The sequence below is a fragment of the Gorilla gorilla genome, chromosome 2 (genome assembly GCF_029281585.2).
Source record: "Gorilla gorilla gorilla isolate KB3781 chromosome 2, NHGRI_mGorGor1-v2.1_pri, whole genome shotgun sequence".
Taxonomy (NCBI): domain Eukaryota; kingdom Metazoa; phylum Chordata; class Mammalia; order Primates; family Hominidae; genus Gorilla; species Gorilla gorilla.
This window is the reverse complement of record NC_086017.1, coordinates 22,292,594-22,311,711: the sequence shown is the minus strand read 5'-3', so window position 1 is coordinate 22,311,711 and position 19,118 is coordinate 22,292,594. Positions and strand designations below refer to the sequence as shown.

At 43.6% G+C, this 19,118-nt stretch overlaps 1 protein-coding gene across 14 annotated transcripts in view; it reads right to left on the bottom strand.

Annotated features, from left to right (window-relative positions):
- Window positions 1–16,900, bottom strand: part of TSEN2 (tRNA splicing endonuclease subunit 2) — a 60,168-nt gene extending 43,268 nt beyond the window's left edge. For 3 of the 14 annotated variants that reach the window (XR_010132765.1, XR_010132764.1, XR_010132766.1), the window contains exons 1-4: window positions 15,438–15,508; window positions 9,947–10,152; window positions 7,720–7,801; window positions 3,400–3,436 (exon numbers count right to left, since the gene is read on the bottom strand). Coding sequence is in view for 10 of the 14 variants with exons in the window: in XM_019024612.4 (XP_018880157.3) it covers window positions 3,400–3,436; window positions 7,720–7,801; window positions 9,947–10,135 (308 nt within the window). In the remaining 4 variants the exon portion in view is untranslated. Of the gene's footprint in view, window positions 1–3,399; window positions 3,437–7,719; window positions 7,802–9,946; window positions 10,153–14,755; window positions 15,695–16,633 lie in introns of those variants that run through there. The other 11 variants (XR_008677951.2, XM_055381028.2, XM_019024612.4 and 8 more) reach the window with 10 other exon arrangements.
- Window positions 16,901–19,118: the final 2,218 nt, after the last annotated feature.

Here is a 19,118-nt window from a genome sequence, read left to right as displayed (position 1 = left end):
ACTGATGAATGCCCATTTATCACTGGAAGTGCACAGCAGAGTGGTTTAGAGTGGTTAGTACACATATGTTCTGGGGCCACAGTGCCTAAGTCCACATACTGACCCTGAGCAACCAGCTTCACTTCCCTGTGTTCAGTTCTTCCAATTGTGGAAGATGGGTAAGAAACAGGACCCACCTCATGGCAGTGATGTGAGGACCTGAGATGACACACAGGCCCATCACTGGCACGATATTTAGCACTGGAAGGTGCTCAGGGACTGCTGGTGTGCACACCCATATCAATGCCTCCCAGGCTCTGGCACTGAGCCCACGTAATCTTGGGCAAGCTACTGAAGCCTCACCTGAGTCCCCATCTACGAAACGGAAACATCTCTAGTACCTACCCTCGAAGGTTTCTTGAGAAGATGAAAGGAGGTAATGCAGGCAAGCTCAGAGACTGGGAATGGCACTGCCAGAGCAGTCAGCACCTGTTGGCTATAATGGTGATGGTATCTCTATCACAACACTGACTACTACAGGACAGCACAACTGTTCACTTTTCTTCCTCTCACTAGACTGTAAATCCTTCAAGAACAGGGACTAGGTCTTTTCCTCGCTCTTGGGTCCCCAGCACCTACCCAATGCCTGACACATAGTGAATTCTGGCTGAATAAATGACAACGGGGTGGGCAACCAGCATGACCATCAGGGCTGGTCCTTCAGGGACATACCCCCTACCTGTGTCAGTTCCCCAAAGGCATCACAGAAGGATCCTGACACTTACCTTCGGAAAGAGTTACGCAGAAGGTGCTCTTTATCCAAGGACGACTATTGTTGGAAAAAGGCCAATTTGAGTGAATCGACTTGAAATAAAAATCAGAATTTCAGAGGCATCAGAAAAGAAACAATTATGGCCAGGTGCAGTGGCTCACACCTGTAATCCTGGTGCTTTGGGAGGCTGAGGTGGGAGGATCACTTGAGCCCAGGAGCCCAAGACCAGCCTGGGCAAGAGCGAGACCCTGTCTCTACAAAAAATACGAACAACTATTATGACAAGTATTTAAGTTGAAAAATTAATCTAAAAATATGAACATGAATCAATTTTTCTTATATTTAGCAAAATTTAGATTGTGATTCCAAGTGTTGTGAACAAATAATAAATCAAGTATTGGTTTTGGTTGGGGGACGTATGTAGCTTGCTGATAGAACTGTGCTGGTAACATCTTTAAACATCCTTAGGTTCACACGGGGAAATGAGCTGTAATCTGAAAATTTCTTATAAAAAATTAATCCCCACAAGTATACCCCCTTCAAGCAACATTCCTGCACTGTCACTAAGTGTTTATGTCACTTTGTCCTTTGTTATGTTAATGTAAATTCAATGCAAATTGATGGCAAATTGAACATTTAAATCTTGCAAAAAAGATGCAGGATTCATGAAGTCTATGAAAGTGATCAAAGTATGGCAAAGGGATTAAAAAATGAGAATCTGGCAGTTAGACTAGAGGAGAATTGAAGGAAAAAATCAGCTAAGGTGATAACACAATAAAGTATATCAAGAGCACCGAGGAGGGAGGAGAGATATATCTGAATGCAGACTGAGTTCATGCCAGGCCTGCTTATTAGTGAATAGTTTATCACTTTCACTTCTCAGTGCAACTCTGTAACTGCGGGGCCTTGACTAAGGAATAGTAGGACAACATACACCTCCCAGATTACGCACCCCAGTACCTACGAATACGACTTTATCTGGAAACAGGGTCTTTGCAGATGGAATCAATTTGATCTAAGGACATAGTGACTGGCGTCCTTAAAAGAGGCAAAATATCACATGTACCCATACCCCGAAAATACATACATCTATTATGTATCAATTTTTTTAATGCAAAAAAAAAAAAAAGAGGAAAATTTGGACAAAGACACACAGAAACACACAAGGGAGAATGCCACGTGACCACAGAGGCAGAGATTAGAGTGATGCATCTGCAAGCCAAGGAATGCCAAGGGGTGCCAGGAGCCAGCAGTGAAGGCCGGCAAGGAAGGATGCTCCCCCAGAGCATTCCGAGGGACTGTGGCCCTGCTGACACCTTGAGTTTGGAATTCTGGTGTCCAAAACCATGACAATAAATTTCTGTTGCTTTAAGCCATTGAGTCTGTGGTACTTTGTTATGGCAGCCCTAGGAAATGAATACAAGGAGGGTCAATGAAACTTCTTGGGATACTGTAGTGCTCCTAAAGAGATGCTCTTCAGGGAGGTAGCCCTCTCCCTGTGCAGAACCTCTACGCTGGCAGGCTGGCTTGACCTTATGTCATGTTGTGGCCAGCCTAGCCAGGATGCAGTTCTGATGGGCGAGCTCCTGCTATTTCTGATCCCTAGGTTTCTGCTGTGGCAACCTATCTGCACTATAGCTCCTCCAAGGCTGGGGGCTCTGCCAGGTTCTTAGCAGGTCCTTCCCACACACCAGAATCCCACTCCTGACCCCAACCTGAGGTTACAGCTGGAACAGCCATTGAGATCTCCCTGGTGCCATCACTCCTTGCCACCCCACTGGCTATGGGGTTGCCAAGCATGTAACCAAAAAGGAGCTGCTGGATTTTGCGCATATATGCCAGAAGCAAGATGAACAAAATCACTGGGGACCTGAGAAGTTTTATAAGGTTTCATGGAAGAGCTGTACTGTATCACAGGGACAAAGAGGTCGGGGATGGATGGAGACAGTCAACAATCTCACCAAGGGACCACAAAGTGTGGCGCTGCAGAGAGGAGAAGGGCTTGATCCCTGCTCTCCGAGCACCGACAGTCTAAACCCATGTATGACACATGAGGAAAGTGCTGCACGCCAAAGAGGGCTGTGGGGGCCAGAGGAGCAGCACCCAGGACAGAGGAGGGGACGGTGGTAAGGAAAGAAACCCAGGAGAGGTCAGGCATGAGCAGGATTGAGGACATGCAGGAATCAGCCAGGCCATATGTGTGTGTTTGGGGAGTCAGGGAGAAATGTTCCGGGAATGTCTAGGATTAAATGAGGAAGGGCCTCTGTGGAAGCCTCTTTCTCTGACCCTACAGTGTAGCTGGAGGAAGGGGGACAGGACCATCTGTGCCCACCGGGCAGAAGGCTGGCTCAAAATCTAGGCCCAAGAATATGAGGACTTAATAACATAGCTATTACAGGATAGTTATTCATAATTTGCAAAGAATTCAACTGGCAAAACAGTATTTAAACAAACCATAAACTCACGTAAGGCATTTCAAAAATGATTTGATCCACATTAAATTCCGACATAACTTTCAAGGATACATCTACTACCAAAAAGAGAAAGAAAAAAAGGTGTGGACTGGACTGCTACATGGGACAAGACTACCTAAAAACATCTGACTTAAACCATCATTTTGACAGAAGCCAAAGTTCATTATGACTTACCTCTTTGATGTGATGATAGGCATGTTTGTCTTCATATCTGGAACAAAGAAGTTCTATTAGTTTCAAGCAAATTTCCCATAAGGGGAACAAACACTAAAAATCTAGGAAAGACTGAGAATTTTAAGATTCACAAAATCACACACCTAGAAAGTTTACTGTCCAGTCAGCAATGGCAAAAATATGCTTTCTATGCCGTCCTTCCCTGAACCCATACCCTTGGCAGGTGCTGCCCATCAATCACATCGGTCTTGCTGGGCTTAGAGGGGACCTCAGAATTCTTCTCAACTCAGGGCTCCAGCTAAGCAGCAACAGCACACGAGGAAAGCTTTCTGCCATGGCTGAATGCTCATTCCAACTTCCAAATGAGAATGCTGAGGCCCTAGAGGTATGCACTTCATCTCCATTCTTCCCTCTTCACTGAAAGCTCCTTCCATGTGTATATCAAAAGTGCTGGAAAAGTGAACTTGATTGCAGTGTTGGTTTTGGATGTGGATTTGGGAGTTCAGGGATCCAGCTCTAGCTCCCTGTGCAGAATCTCAAACCGGCTTGACCTCAAGTTATTTTGAAGACCAGCCTGATGAGGGCGCAGTTCTGACAGGCGGCTCCTGCTGTTTCTGAATCCCTAGGTTTTGGTTGTAGTAACTTGCCTGTACCCCTGGCATAAGCAGGGCATCAGGTGGGAGGAGTCTTTCCAACCGAAGTTTATCAGGTCACCCAGTGGTCTGGGTTTTCGTCCTGGTCTTTTCCTAACTCTGCCTTTGGGCTGATTACTTCTCTTTCCCCAAACTCAGCCTCTTCTGCATGCATTAAATGCTTGGAAGAGATGATGTTCAGCTTTAACCCCACAGGAAAGTGAGCACACCCAGCCAAGATTGCACACCTAGTGACTACTATGGTTGCTGCTTAAAACCAATACCTTTCGGGGTGGTTTACTAAGCAGCATTATTGTGACAAGAAGTAACTGACGCAGTCTATCCGATTAGGTTGAACAATCAAATCACTATAAAGTTACCCAAATGGCCAGGCTCATTGGCTCATTCCTGTAATCCCAGCACTTTTGAGAAGCTGAGATGGGTGGATTGTCTGAGCTCAGGAGTTCAAGACCAGCCTGGGTAACATGGTGAAACCCTGTCTCTACAAAAAACACAAAAATTAGCTAGCTGCGATGGCATGTGCCTGTAGTTCCAGCTACTTGGGAGGCTGAGGTAGGAGGACGGCATAAGCCCAGGAGGTGGAGGTTGCAGTGAGCTGAGATTGCACCACTGCACTCCAGGACCTATCTCCAAAAAAACCAAAAGTTATTCAAAATAATTTCTCCCTCTGTGGTTATACAACCAACTTGATATAAGCTTCAGTTACTTCATTTCTATGTTTAAAAAAATCTCTTGTAAAAACTTTTTTTTTTGGAGACGGAGTTGCATTATGTCACCCAGGCTGAAATGCAGTGGCGCGATCTTGGCTCACTGCAACCTCCGCCTCCAGGGTTCAAGCGATTCTCCTGCTCAGCCTCCCAAGTAGCTGGGATTACAAGTGCCTGCCACCATGCCCAGCTCATTTTTGTATTTTTGGTACAGACAGGATTTCGCCATGTTGGCCAGGCTGGTCTTGAACTCCTGACCTCAGGTGATCCGCCTGCCTCAGCCTCCCAAAGTGCTGGGATTACAGGTGTAAGCCACCATGCCCAGCCAAACTTTTTTTTATAATTATGTAATACATTTATATGGTTACAAAGTCAAATCTATAAAGTCTCACCTCTCTCTGCATCCTGTTTCATCCCTTCCTACTGGAATTTTTAAAAAACTATGCTTTATCCTTCCATTTAAAAATTGGTCAGGCGTAGTGGCTCATGCCTGTAATCCCAGCACTTTGGGAGGCCAAGGCAGGCAGATCACTTGAGGTCAGGAGTTTGAGACCAGCCTGGTCAACATGGCGAAACTCTGTCTCTACTAAAAGTACAAAAATTAGCCGGGCATGGTGGGATACACCTGTAATCCCAGCTACTCACTCAGGAGGCTGAGGCAGGAGAATCGCTTGAACCCAGGAATTGGAGGATGCAGTGAGCTGAGATCGGAGATTGCACAATTGTACTCCAGCCTGGATGACAGAGTGAGTGAGACTCTTGTCTCAAAAAATATAATAAAATATCTATTTTATATTTCCATCTTTTTAGATAAACAACAGCACAGCATGTACTTTCCTTTACACTGTGCTGTCTTCGCTTACCAGCATATCCTAGCGATCTCCCATTCCTGTCTCAGCTCCACGGTCCTTCATTATATGGATTAATTATATAAACATGGATTATTCCACAGGTCCTCTCCTGATGAACATGTAAGTTGTTCCCAGTCTTTGGATATTACAGTGTTGCATGAATAGCCCTGTGCTATTTCTTTTCATATTTTTGTCAGTGTATTGTTAAGATAAATTCCTAGAAGTGAGATTGCTGGATCAAAAGTAAATGCATATACTGGGACAACTGGATATCCACAGGCAAAACAATGAAGCTGGACCCTTACTTTACACAGTATACGAAAATTAACACAAAATGGACCAAAGACCTAAACTTAAGAGTTCAAACTATAAACCTCTTAAAAGAAAACACCAGGGAAATCGGCATGATTTGAACTTGGCAATGGTTTCTTAAATAGATACCAAAAAAGCACAGGCAATAGTAGAAAAAATAGATAAACTGGACTTCATTAAAATGAAAAACTTTTACCATTTAATACTCATTAGGATGACTATTTTATTTTATTTATTTATTTAGAAATGGAGTCTTGCTCTGTTATTTATTTATTTATTTATTTATTTAGAAACGGAGTCTCGCTCTGTCGCCCAGGCTGGAGTGCAGTGGTGCAATCTCGGCTCACTGCAACCTCCACCTCTCGGGTTCAAGTGATTCTCCTGCCTCAGCCTCCTGAGTAGCTGGGATTACAGGTGCACAGCACCATGCCCGGCTTATTTTTGTATTTTTAGTAGAGATGGGGTTTCACCATGTTGGTCAGGCTAGTCTCGAACTCCTGACCTCATGATCCGCCCGCCTCGGCCTCCCAAAGTGCTGGGATTACAGGCGTGAGCTACCGCGCCTGGCCGACTATTATTTTTTTAAACAAGTGTTGGCAAGGATGTAGAGAAATTGGAACCTTTGGTGCATTGCTGGTGGGAATGTACAATGATGCGGTCAATGTGGAAAATAGTTTGGCTAGTTCTTAAAATGTTAAACAGACAATTATCATATGACCCATTAATTCTACTCCTGGGTATATATCCAAAACAACTAAAAATAGACTCAGATACGTGTATGCAAATATTCACAACAGTATTATTCAGAAAAACCAAAATACAGAAACAATCTAAGTGTCCATCAGCAGATGAGCTAAAGGCACTATGTCCAAACAACGGAATATTATTCCACTATAAAACGGAATGAAGTTCTGATAGACACTATGGCAGGGACAAACCTCGAAAATATGCTAAGTGAAAGCAACAGACACAAAAGGGCAAATATTGTATGATTGTTATTTATATATGAAATATCTATAATAGGTAAATTCATAGACAGAAAACATATAAAGGTTACCAGGGACTGAGGAAAGAGAGGAATGGGGGAAAAGAAAACAAAGTAAATGCATAGGTAATTTTGCTAGACATTGCCAAATTCACCTCCATGAGGGTGGTATCACAAGCACCCCACCAGCAATGCAAGAGAAGGTCTGTTTCTGAAGTCCTCACCAATGCAGTATATTGTCAGACTTCTGGATTTCTGTCTGATTGTTGAAATGTTATCTCAGTGCAGTTTTAATCTGTATATTTTCTTACAATAAAACATTTAAAAGATCCTTTCTAATTATGTTTTAACATGCTGGTATTGGTTCTTAAGTAATTACCATGAGAATTCCTTAGATAAATATTCTAAAACATTTATAAATTAAAGAGAATCAGCAAGGGAGAACCACACACATACATGTCATGGCTATTACAAATTCTAATTCTGGAAACAAAATTTTAAAAATTTTGCATAGTGCCACAGGTGAGCAGGTACTTAACTACCAGTACCTGCCACAGGCATAGCACTCTGCTAAGCAAACACTTAACAACGGAAAAGCCCAATTAACACTTGATAATTCTAGAAATTAAACACACTGTCACCCAATCATAACCCTTTTGCTTTGATTAGAATTATTCTAGCTAACTTTGGCAGTAAAACTGCCAGTGTACATGTTACTTCTCTAGAATTTTACTATATAGCCTGAGATATAAGATCAAAAACAAAGGAAAATGATAATTTGTCAAAAGAACTGAATGATACAACAACTTTACCTTTCCATTTAGCAACCAGTTTAGGATCTGAAATTGTGAAGCTTGGACGGCTTCTTGAAAGAATACCTTTTCCAAAATAACCCTTCCAGGAAGAGAGAAAATGAAGTTAGTTCATGCTTAGTTACCAGTTTTTTAGCTGAGGTAGAATATACAGTAATCCCTCAGTATCCACAGGGGGCTGGTTCCAGGACCTCTGCTGGATACCAAAATCTGCAGACGGTCGAGTCCCTGATATAAAATGGTGCAGTATTTATATATAGTCTACGTAGGTCCTCCCATATACTTTAAGTCATCTCTAAGCTACTTATAATACCTAATGCAAAGCAAATGCTATGTAAATAGTTGTTATATTGTTTAATATAAGAAAATAAAGTCCCCGTTTGGTACACATGCAATTTTTCTCCCAAAATATCTTCAATCCAAGGTTGGGTGAATCCACGGAAGTGGAACCCATGATATGGAGGGCCGACTATACCCATCTGAGTTAACAAGAAGTTCGCCCCACTTTTCATGTCTTTACATTTTCCCTCTGATTATCTAATGATGACTGAGGATGTTCTTAGAATAACACCTTTCTAATCGCTTCAAGAGTACTAGTAAGTTTTTAGCACACCTCATTTATCCCATAACTAATGCTTTCAGTCTAGGTCTGATAAGCCGAGGGCAGGCAGAGGCAGAGTTTCTTCTCTACATATGGTTCGGGAACACAGTGTGCCTGAAGGCAGGAGCCATGCTGCCCACTAGGTCCAAAAAAACCTCTTGGATTCTTTTGTACTCCAGAATTGAAGTATTCCTCTCATTCCTGCTGATTCCAAAAACAACATGTATTTTTCCCCTTTTCATTACAAAATATTTAAACACACAGAAAATTGAAAGAATAAAACAAACACCCCTTTCTCCATTTAGATTAACAATCAGAATAAAGAGGCCAGGCATGGTGGCTCACACCTGTAATCCCGGCACTTTGGGAGGCCGAGGTGGGCAGATCACTTGAGGTCAGGGGTTCAAGACCAGCCTGGCCAACATGGTGAAACCCTGTCTCTACCAAAAAATACAAAAATTAGCCAGGCATGGTGGCATGCGCCTGTAGTCCCAACTACTCGGGAGGCTGAGGTGGTAGAATCACTTGAACCTGGGAGGTAGAGGTTGCAGTGAGCTGAGATCATGCCACTGCACCCTAGTCTGGGTGACAGGGTAAGACTCTGTCACAAAAAACAAAAAAAACACCCAGCAACAATAAAAACCAAGAATAAATAATGCATACAGCACTTTATAAAAGCCTCTTGCTTAATGTTATATACTGTAAATGAAGGCCTCCCTGGTGAGCTGCCCTTGGCCTACTGAGACTCCTGTCTCACCATGGCCAGTGCCACCCACTCTTCTGTAAAGTGTCTAGAGAAGGCACATTTATGGAGACAAGATGCCATTCCGTGGCTGCCTTGGGCCGGGAGTGGGAGCAGGGATTAAGTGTGATGGGCACAAGGGAACTTTGTGGTGATGGGAATGTCCTAAAACGGGACTGTGGTGAGAGTTGTGCAACTCTATAAATTTATGACAATCACTGAATTGTATACTTACAATGGGAGAACTTTATAGTTGTAAATTATAACTCAATAAAGCTGTTTTTTAAAAATGCCCACAGCAATGAACAGATTATGGAAATTTTTTTTTTAAAGAACTACCAGTCTTCATTCAACTTGATCAATGCTGGAAAACAGTTAAAACTAGAACTTGTCCTCATCTGAGAAGAAGTCCCCAACCAGGAGGCAGCAGATAAGGAGCTCCATGCCAAAGCCCCATCTGATCCGTGCCTGAGCAGGGACACTATGCCACGCTGTGGCTACCTCTGGGAACGGGATGGGAGTGAGTGGGGAATTTTCACTTTATTACCCATTACATTTCTGTAAATTACTTTTTTTGTTCCTTTAACAAACATGCATTGCTTTTACAACTAAAGACAAAAAAAAATAGTCAATCCATTGAACCTACTTCATCACTGAAATAAAGGTTTGTGGGCAGGGGTGCTCCATCTGTCATTCTATTACCCTAACATATGGCTTTTGGGCACTAATTCAAATTGTACTTTTCCTACAACTGGACCAAACTGCAAGGAAAGAATACACATTGTTCATGGTTGGTGTGGGGGTATGGCTGGGATGGGGAGAAGGAAAGGACTGCTTGCTCAGGGTTGTCTGAAAGTAATCTTACCAAGGCTGCCTGCACTTACTTTCCCATAGAGCTGCTCAATGTCCTCTGCATTCCTCACAATCACATTGTTGTTAATCATTTCAGCATGGAATATCTTGAACTCTTTCAGAGGACCATGGTCCTGACCAAAAGGGATTGGCAATGGAGACTCGTAAGTCTCATACACTCTTCTTTTCCTCTTTGGGGCATGGAAAACTGCTTCTGCCATTTTTCAGAGGAGGTATTCTTTAAAGAGTAGACAACAAACAGAAAGAAACAGACAATCAATAACTACCTTGATCCAAAATGTGAGTACATCTGTACCTAGGCTCAGAAAACTTAGTGGTCTGTGGGAAGAAACAGTATTTATAAAGCAATAAACTAAAAGTAGCAAGAACAGTTTGTGTGAGCAATGTAAATCATATTGACCTAGAATACTGCAATTAATCCCCACAATAAACCCCAGGAAATGAGTGGTAATCTTTCTACTCCAGCTGACAACGCTGAGACCTAGTGACATGCCCAAAGCTGCAATGTTAGGTCTCCTGAGAGCAAGCACAACAGGATTTCTGTCTACCAGGAGTGCTTCCATTTCACTCACCCAACAGACATTTACTACCAGGAATTCCTAATAATCATAGGTGCTGGGGAGACGAAGACAAAACTGAGACCCTGTCCTCAACAAATTAAATCTTGCAAGCACTTCATTTTCCAAGAGGATCTTACAATACACACTAAACACTGGGTCAATCAGCTCCCAATTTTTAAAGTACATTAATAAATAATAATGACAGCAGCAGTTATTTAAGGGTCGATTATATACTACCAAATGCTACTGGCTTCAAGCAGGGACTCTAAAGCCAGACTATCAGCAACAGAATCAACTTTACCACTTCCTAGCAGTGTGATTTTGGGCAAAAGTCACTGACTCTCTCTGTGATTTAGTTTCCTCACCTGCAAAATCAAGATAAGAACAGACTCTATCTTACAGTTAAGATCCATAAAGTGCTTAGAACAGTACCTGGCACATAGCGTGTACCATTCATGTATCAGCTATAATTAGTATTACAGGGTGAGCAGTAGCAACACCATTTTACAAATAGGAAACAGATTCAGGTTAGAGAGATTTGTAGAGGACCCCGAGCGTGGTGGCATCGGATGACCCAGGTCTGTTGAACTCCCAAGCCCATGCCCTCTCTCTAGATTCTGCTGAAAGCACAGGCAGGGTCTATCTACTTTTGTCTGATGACTCTTTCTCAAAATCAGATGGTGAAGGGTTATTGAGCAATAACGGAATTACCCACTGTGCACCCAGCACCATGAGGGAGAACAGAAAGCCAAAGCCGGTACGTGTCCCTCTGGGGCCATACATTGGATCCAAGGAGACAAAACAAGTATATAACATAGCTGGAAGCACAGAAAGCAGGTTGGAGCTAACGGAACTGGCTGTGATCCACTAATGTCTAAAGGAGGGAAGTAAATGTGAACATATTGTGTGATGCAGACACAGAGATACAGTAGATGCACTTAACCTAGGAAAACGTAACCATATACATGGGAAAACAATGTAAATGGTGCAAGACATTCCACTCAAGGAGCAGCTGTCCTGGAATGAGATGGGAAACTTGAATCTGCTGCTCCCTCAGTACTAGGTCTAGACTTGATTTCAACTGAGAGCCCACCTGGTGCTTGAAGATACAGTGCAGCAATCATACACACGTTTAACCCACATGACTCCGAATCCTCACAAGGGAAAAAATGAGACTAATTACTTAGGTGGCTCCTGCACTCAGTACTTGCACCCCATTGGCAAGGGATGCCATCAAGCCTGAAATAGTCAAGAAGGTGGCCAAAACTGAGGGAGGGGAAGGTGAGTGGCTTTAAGAGTGTCATGACCATTAAGAAAAGGCTTATCCAACGTGTGATGATATCATTATCCAACTTCTCAAGGAAGAAGCTGAGGAATTATATGAGGACATAGAAAAACATAGACTAAAGAAGAGTTAGAGGAAATGATACATCAATTACAAACATAACCATGAAAAAGAAGAATCGGGAAGTTGGAACCTTCTTAGAATTGCCATTGTTCTAAGCAGCAACATGCTTGATTAATTTCTAAATAAGGTTCCTTGAAGGAATTACATACTGAGCATTACTTTGTACATTTTATATTTATGCACGCATCTTGCTGTATAGTGTTTATAACAAAACCACGTCTACTGCATGCTCACAGGAAACCTAAGAGATTTTCTTAAGAGCATATTTTGACTAGGCTTTACCTTGCTTGCTGACTTATCCCTCGGCCCAAGCCAATGATCACATTTAGTACTCAACTGGAGAGACAATAATTTATTCTAAAACTGAAAATAAACACTGCTTTTTGGGGGCAGGATGTTGGTCTCTAGTAAGGCACTTTTTGAAAGACTTCCAGGAATGGTTTGGACTTTTATGGGATTTTTCACTTTTATAATAACTCTGCTCAGCAGCTGACTTATATACATTACATTCGGAATTTTAAAAAATGAAAAAAGATTTAACGGCCACCTTCAAGAAGTTCTAATAAATTCTCTCAATAAAGAGTTGTATTTTAGTTTGCCTCATTTGTTCAGCGTTTTTCCCTCTCAGACTGCTGTCACATCTAAAAAAGGCAAGATTTAGCTGTGACACTTGATCGAAAGAACTCTGTACTCCAACCCAGGTGTGTGGGATGGAAGGGTCCCTGCGACAAAACACCCCTCATAATTCAAGTTCTTGTGTTACTCTTGCTCATGTGGCTGCACACCCCTCAGGAACTTGGCTCGCAGTAGGCCTTCCAGACATGCAAAGCCGCCATTATTATTGTGTGACCTTGCACAACCCACTTTCTCTAAGCCCAGTTTCATCTTCAAATCGAACAGGACTGGAGGAGTCTGGCGGTTCCTCAAAATGTCAAACACATAGTTACAACATGATCCAGCAACTCCACCCCTAGGTATAGACCTAAGAGAAATGAAAACATATGTTCATGGAAAAATTTGTATGTGAATGTTCACAACAGTATTATTCATAATAGCATCAAAGTGGAAACCATCCAAATGTCCATCAATAGTTGACCAGATCAACAAAATGTGGTCTATCCATATAATCAAATATTTAGCCATAGAAAAGGAATGAAGTTCTGATACATTCTTCAACACTTGAAAGCATTATGCTAAAATAAGTCAGACACAAAAGACCACGAGACAATTAATATAAAGTGTCCGGAATAGACAAATCCATAGAGACAGATTACCAGTTGCCAGAGACAGGGAAAAGTGGGAAATGGTGGGGGGGGGGGGGGGGTGGTGACTGATAATAGACAGGAGGTTTATTTTGGAGGGTGACGAAAATGTTTTAAAATTAGATTGTAGTGATGGTAATGGTTACATAACTCCGCGAATACTAAGACCACTGACTTGTACATTTCAGAAGGGTGACTTTTACAGAATTATATGGTATCTCAATAAAGCAATTTTTAAAAATTCAGAAGTAAAGACATTCCCCAGGCCATGTCCTGCAAGAATGACTTCACAGATACCAGCGTGAAGCTTCTAGAAAAGATCGAAAGAAACCCTCTGGGAAGGTAGAGCTCACTTCCCCAGGGGGAAAAATTCAAGAGGACAAATCAGATGATCTCTAGTTTCATGGAAGAGTCCTCCTGTGCTGAACTCGAAAAGCAAAGCAGAGGAGAAAAGATTGCATTTACCATTCCCCATATCTGCAATGGACATTCAAGAAGGTTCTTTAGTGCCGCGGCAGAACAGCATGCTGTAAGAGGTGGGATGTGAGTAAAATAAGAAGAGGAAACTGTCATAGGTAGGCACCAGATGCCAGAGGCGCTAACTGCACGTGCTGCACATGTGGGTACTATAGTCATCCCTTGGTATCCACAGAAGGACTGGTTCCAGGACTCACCCCCTACCAAAATCCGCAGCTCAAGTCCCTTAAATAAAATGTAGTATTTGCATGTAACTTATGCCCATCCTCCCATCTACTTTAAGTCTTCTTTAAATTACTTAGATTACTTAGAATACCTAATACAATGTAAATACTAAATAATTGTTATATATATATATTTTAAATTTCTTTTTCCAAATATTTTTGATGCAACATTGGTTGAATCCACAGATTCGGAACCTGATAGAGAGAGCTGACTGTACTATCCTCATTCCACAGATAAGAAAGAAGAGCGGTGCCTGAGGTGCACAAAAACATATAGGAAAGACTGGGTCAGTTGTCAAGAGGTTTGGGATGCAAAGGCTGGTTTGGAATTGGAGTCACTGCAGGTTATCGAGAATGATGATTGAAAAATGCAGATTAAGAAAATTAAACCTGGGAGTGGTACATCACACAGTGGCCCTCAAGCTTAGCTACCCTTAACGCCTCATGCCCAGGCCTCACCTGCAATCAATTACATCAGAATTTCCTGGGTGGACCCAGGTGATTTTAACATATAGCTACTGGTAACAGCAAGGTCTATTCAAATTCACTTAATCCCAGTAGCCCCCGGAGGTGAAGACTATTTTTATTCCCATTGTACAGATGGGGAAAGTGACTCGGAGGGGCCGGGCGCACCCCTGATAAATCTTTACTTTTTATTTCCCCAACCTGCGCACACCTGACTCCAGAGCTGCATATTCTTACTTTCTATTAAAAGCAGGGTCTGTTTCTTATTCTTCCCTCGAGCACACAAGCTAACACCTCTTAAGTGATGGTAAATGTCTATTAGAAAAACAAAAAAGGGAGAGGTGGCTCCATTTAATTTTCCAACCTTCCTGGACTAGGTGCCAAACAAACCTGGTTAAAAAACCTCCTACCCAGCAAATCTCACCTTCTCCCAACCAAAACACGCTTCGAGCTCCATCTGCGCACCTCCTGGGCTTAGGGAGGCAAGGATGAAAGTGACAAGGTAAACAATCCTGCCTCTGGGGAGCTTTCAAGTTAGAACCTGAGAATAACCCATATAAAGATGACAAGCCTTTGAAAGTTGTTGTGAGGATTAAATGCATAATTTTGCAGAAGGCGTTTCGTTCGGGGCCTACCACGTGGAAAGCGCTCACCAGACGACAGCTGCAAATACAAATACAAATAAACAACTGCGCACCCAAATAGCGTTAGGGGCCCCACGAATTCCTAACTCCCTGTCTTACCCCTTTGCTTCTTTCCCTGACTACCCCCACACCCGACCGAACTCCACCAGAGGCTGCGGCTCCTCTCGGGCATTGTCAGCTGCACCTTGCGCCCCAGCCCCACCAGCCCTGAACAAGGCGCCGGCGTTTCCAAGAACCAAGGGCTGCAGGCGCACGAGGAAAGCGCGGAGGAGTCAGTGACCCGGCTAACTAGGAAGCCTGGCTCCCCGTCCCGGCACTGTCTCGGCCGGCTGTGCGACCCCAGCACAGTACCTGGGCCCTTTCCTCTCTCGCCCTGGAGGACTTTCGGAAGAACGAGATTTCCTTTCGCCGCAAAACACCAAACTCGGAAAGGGCCGCGCTTTCCTCGCCCAGGGCCCTTACCTTTCTTGGCCCCACGCGCTCGCCGTTACCCCGGCAACGCCGGCCGTGGGGCGGACACCGCTGCCGTCAAGCAGTGCGGCCGCAAAGCCAGCCGAGTGCGCAGCCGCAGAGCTCCCGTCGGGACTTGGCGGAATGCGCCTGCGCACGGCCGGCTGGCGGGTGTTCTGTGCGCCAGGTCTGCCACTGCGGAGTATGAGGCGGAGGCTGCGTGCGGTCTTTGCTGCTCTCTGCAGGATTGTACGGAAGCCAGAACGATCCTGCAAGACGCATTTTACAGATGAGATGCAGTTACCCGTCAAATGTCACATAGTCACGTGGGAGGTGGGAGAGACCTAGAGTCTTCGGCCCTCGGTGGATGGGATGTTTGAGGCGACCGACAGGACTTTATTAAATGGCCCTGAGGAAGCTGAGCTCATCTTTCTCAATGTAGAAAGAGGATCACAGCAGCGCACCTGTGTACGCTGCAGCATGCGGGGAACTTGCAAGGACGTTTCCTCTGGCAGACACCTGGCCAGAAGCCTTTGTGTGCCCAGACTGCCTGTGCAGTTAAGGGACAATAGGCGGCAGGTGCACCTGCTCTGCATCCCCATTTTCCCCCCTCACTGGCTGCGTGAGCTTGAATGACTGACAACCTTTCTGAGCTTGAGTTTACTGAAAAATGGGCCATCAGAATTACGGGAGATGAGCAAAACTGGAGTGCAATAGGAAGTGTAAGTTTCTCCTGACCTGGTTATTTTAAAGGAGCCCTGTGGGGAGTCCAATATATACTTTCCCAAATAATGAATCACAGGAGTTCCACCACACAGACTAAGCAGGAGGCAAAGGAGGATGGCAAGGAAGAGTGGCAAATACTGCTGGAGAGATTCATGGTGCTAGATGTGATGATGGATGTTGAATTTTGGACTTCTGCCAATGTTCTTGCCTCCATTCCTTCACGCATGCTGTTGCCTCTATGTTCCCTCCCCTCTGTTAGCTGCAGTAATTCCTGGTCAGCCTTTAGGTCTCAGCTCAAATATCACCTCTTCCAGGAGACTTCTTGCCTTCCCAGACCTGCTTGGGTGACTTGCCTCTGTGCTCTGCAGTAGTCTGGCATGGCATGTGTTGTCCCTGTTTTTCTGGCCCTTTTTATTTTTTGAGACGGAGCCTGGCTCTGTCGCCCAGGCTGGAATGCAGTGGCACCATCTCAGCTCACTTACCTCACTGCAACCTCTGCCTCCCAGGTTCAGGTGATTCTCCTGCCTCAGCCTCCCGAGTAGCTCGGATTACAGGCGCCTGCCACCACGCCCCGCTGATTGTTATATTTTTAGTAGAAACGGGGTTTCACCACGTTGGCCAGGCTGGTCTCAAACTCCTGACCTCAAGCGATCGTCCCGCCGCGGCCTCCCAAAGTGCTGGGATTACAGGCGTGAGCCACTGCATCCTGCCTGGCCCTTTTTGAACTGCACCGTGGGCTTGCTCTTGGTAGAGTGAGATCATGTCGCAGCATTCAGTGGGTCCTCTGCTGCAGGGACCGTCACTGCTAGGCTAGGGAGTTCAGGCTTTAGATAAACCAAAATCAAAGAGCTTTGTGGTAAGAATGTTGCAAAAGAAAGGGAGAAAATTGGCAAGAGTCACAGGATATGGTAACAGGATGGATTGGGCAGGGGAGAGACAGCTGAAGAGAGGCTGTAATATCCGACCAGAACATGCCAATTTAAGAAATACTGGTTTTAGAATTAGAGGGCTTTAACAGTGAAAGGGATTCAGAGGTTGTCCAGTTAAACTTCCTTATTTAACTGATAAGAAAACAGTTCCAGTGGCACTGTGAGTTGTCAGAGATAACCGAGCAGGTCTGAGGTGGGGCTGAGACTAGAGCCAGGTCCCTTAAATCCCATCCCAGCTCGTGGAAGGATCTGGGGTTTGCTGATAATGGGATCTCAAATTCCCCTCCCAAAAACATAAAAAAAAAATTAAAAAAAGAAAAAAATCTGTAAATTTTAAAAAAGAAAGAAATTTTCCCCAGGACTTTCTCAAGTGCATTTTAAACCCTTTGATATGGTTATTTTCAAACATACAACACAAAAGTAGAGAAAACAGTCCAATACATCATCACTTCTGGCTGGGCACGGTGGCTCATGCCTGTAATCCCAGCACTTTGGGAGGCTGAGGCGGGTGGATCACCTGAGGTTGGGAGTTCGAGACCAGCCTGACCAACATGGAGAAACCCCATCTCTACTAAAAATACAAAATTAGCTGGACATGGTGGTGCATGCCTATAATCCCAGCTACCCTGGAGGCTGAGGCAAGAGAATTGCGTGAACCGGGGAGGTGGAGGTTGTGGTGAGTCGGGATTGCACCATTGCCCTCCAGCCTAGGCAACAAGAGTAAAACTCTGTCTCAAAAATAAAAAATCACTTCCACAACCTTCAACCTTTGGTATTTCATTTCTTTTGCATTCTCGATATACACACTTTTATCTCCTTGCTGGAGTATTTTAAAACAATCCCAGACATGATATAACTTCATCCATGATATTTCAGTTGGTATCTTTAATAGATAAGGACTTAATTTTATTACAATACATCTGCATCTACATATATATATACACACACACACACACACACACACACACATATATCAACTGTGTAGTTCATTCTCATTATTTGAGGTAATTCTGTTCTATAAAGTTGCCACAAACACTGAATTAGTAAATACTGAACCATGTTTCCAGGAGAAATACAAGATACAAGGTTAGGTGTCTGTGAGTCTCTGGTCACAGCATTTTCATCAACTGGTCAATATATAACCGCACTTCATGTGTTTCTGTTTAAAGACACCTTATATATGTTGATTCATCAACATTGAACTCGCAGCCAACCGCACTATAACTCCTGCCTAAAGGAGGCTTATCTAACACACCTATTCTCTCCAATAAGGCACATTTCTTGGGTGCGGAACACCAGACAACACTTCAGCTCTCCACTTGGGGCCATTTTAAACAGTTAAATCACCAACAAAAAGCACAAAAATGTGAAAAACATGGCACAAACTAGAGCTCAAAAAAGCATACTTATTTATGGTATGAGAGCTGAAACAAGAAGGCAGAGTCTCCTTGTTCACCTTCAGCTGGGAATGTGCACACTGTGTGACTCAAATTTTTTGGTATTCTGTGCATGCACACATCTGCAGATGACTGTGACAGTGAAGTATTGATTGTGATGTTACAAATAAGTTTTAGCAACTAGGTGAGTTTGTAAATACAGAATCCAAGAGTAGGGAGGATGGACTATATCAACATATCCCCAGTATCACTAGCACATCTAATACAATGAACAGTTATCGGTGAAATGTGCCCAGAACCTCCAAGTAATATTTGGGATATACTTAAGAAAAAAGTTTATCTGAAATTCAAGTTAATCTGGGTGCCTTACATTTTATCTGGCCACCCTAGTGACAATTTATTGGGCATTTACTATGTGCCAGCCACTTTTGCATCCATGATCTTATTTAATTCTCATAACAGGGCTGTGAGATTGGTGTTCTTACCTCTGTTCTTCAGCCAAGGTTACCGCACATGCCCATGGTGTCATTGCTAGGAAGTAGTGAAGGCCAGTTGAGGATACGGATCTACGGGGCTTATGCTCTTTTAATCTGTCATGCTGGATACAGGAGGGCAGTGCATTAACAAAACATGACAGGCCG